At 39.8% G+C, this 1322-nt stretch overlaps 1 protein-coding gene across 1 annotated transcript in view; it reads left to right on the top strand.

Moving 5' to 3' along the window:
* LOC119582142 overlaps nucleotides 1-1322 on the top strand; it is a 10587-nt gene that overhangs the window by 8249 nt on the left and 1016 nt on the right. The window contains exon 6 of the mRNA XM_037930380.1: nucleotides 1163-1269. Coding sequence (XP_037786308.1) covers nucleotides 1163-1269 — 107 coding nt within the window. The remainder of the gene's footprint in view (nucleotides 1-1162; nucleotides 1270-1322) is intronic.

The following is a 1322-nucleotide window of genomic DNA, read 5'->3' on the forward strand; positions in this document are numbered from 1 at the left end:
AAAGATAAAGAACGGAGTATGTTGACCATGACAACATACTCATAGATGGAGTAAAAGGGGTTCAGACATTACAGGGAGTGCGAAAGGGTTGGTGAGGTATACACTTTTACGAAAACTGAAATTCTGCGACAGTATATTAATCGGGATAAAATAAAACTACCCTAAAATGTTATACAGCCACGCCATCTGATCAGAGAATAAATTCCTTTGTGAAGTAGAACAAGTGTGTCGAAGATAACGTCGTATTTTGTCCACTGGATGCCTTGCAGGAAGTGTACAGTAGTCGTAAGATCTGATAGATATCCTAAAAATGTTAGTTTCCCTTGTTACAGAATAATTTTGTCTAAATTTCATTAGGCAAATTCTTGTGCTTTCACATTGGGGATTGGCAAATAAAGTTCTATCTGTCATACTTTTTATGTGCTGACTGCCAGCTGCAGCACACCAATTGGTTATTGGTAATCTCACACAACAGCACTACCCAGTACAAAGAACACCCCAGCAAAGAACTATGTTTAGTGTGCTATCTAACTTTATTGTATTACGGCTCATATATTAAGTTTAACACATTATATTAACTGATTTCTTATCATGTTATTGTAACGTATGATTTCATCATACGTTACAGCTTATTCTGTGAACAGTTGTAATAACTAAACGAATGAAAGCATATGGCTAGTTATATATAGAATAATATTAAGAATCCGATAAATCGTAAAATTAGGTTTCGCAAGCTTCATGTGAGAGTGTTACAGCTCAGGCTCCATCAGGAACACTTGTAGGGGGTTCAGTGAGGCCATTGGCATGGCGAAACCCTCTTGAATATGCAACATATGTCTTATGTAATTTAGTGAAATAGGTAATGATTTCCTCGAAAACGAATAACATAATGTCATTTATAATGATTAATAAGTCACTAATACTGGTGGTTGATAACGATACGGAGAAAAAACAAGACAATGAATCTATAGAAACAAGTTCTCCATTATGAAACCCATGCTCGAATTAGCACTATGCGGAGGTAACTCTTGAGAACTAATTTAGCTTTGGCATTTCTCGCTCGCATGTTCAACCACCACCACCTTCGCAACCACTACACTGCTCTGCCACTGTTCTGCCACGACCACCATCACCGTCGCCTAATCACCACCGCCTGACAAAGCTGGGTGCTGGCCCGGGAGGCGGCAGCCGTGAGCGAGTGGCTCCAGTCGGGTCGGTCTTTCCACGTAATTCATGACCACCCTGTACACAAAGCATTGATGATGGCAGGTAATCTTTCCCACGTCACGGGTAGTTTTCTGGTTATGAGAAATCTGATGATG

Source organism: Penaeus monodon, chromosome 15 (genome assembly GCF_015228065.2).
Source record: "Penaeus monodon isolate SGIC_2016 chromosome 15, NSTDA_Pmon_1, whole genome shotgun sequence".
Classification (NCBI taxonomy): Eukaryota; Metazoa; Arthropoda; class Malacostraca; order Decapoda; family Penaeidae; genus Penaeus; species Penaeus monodon.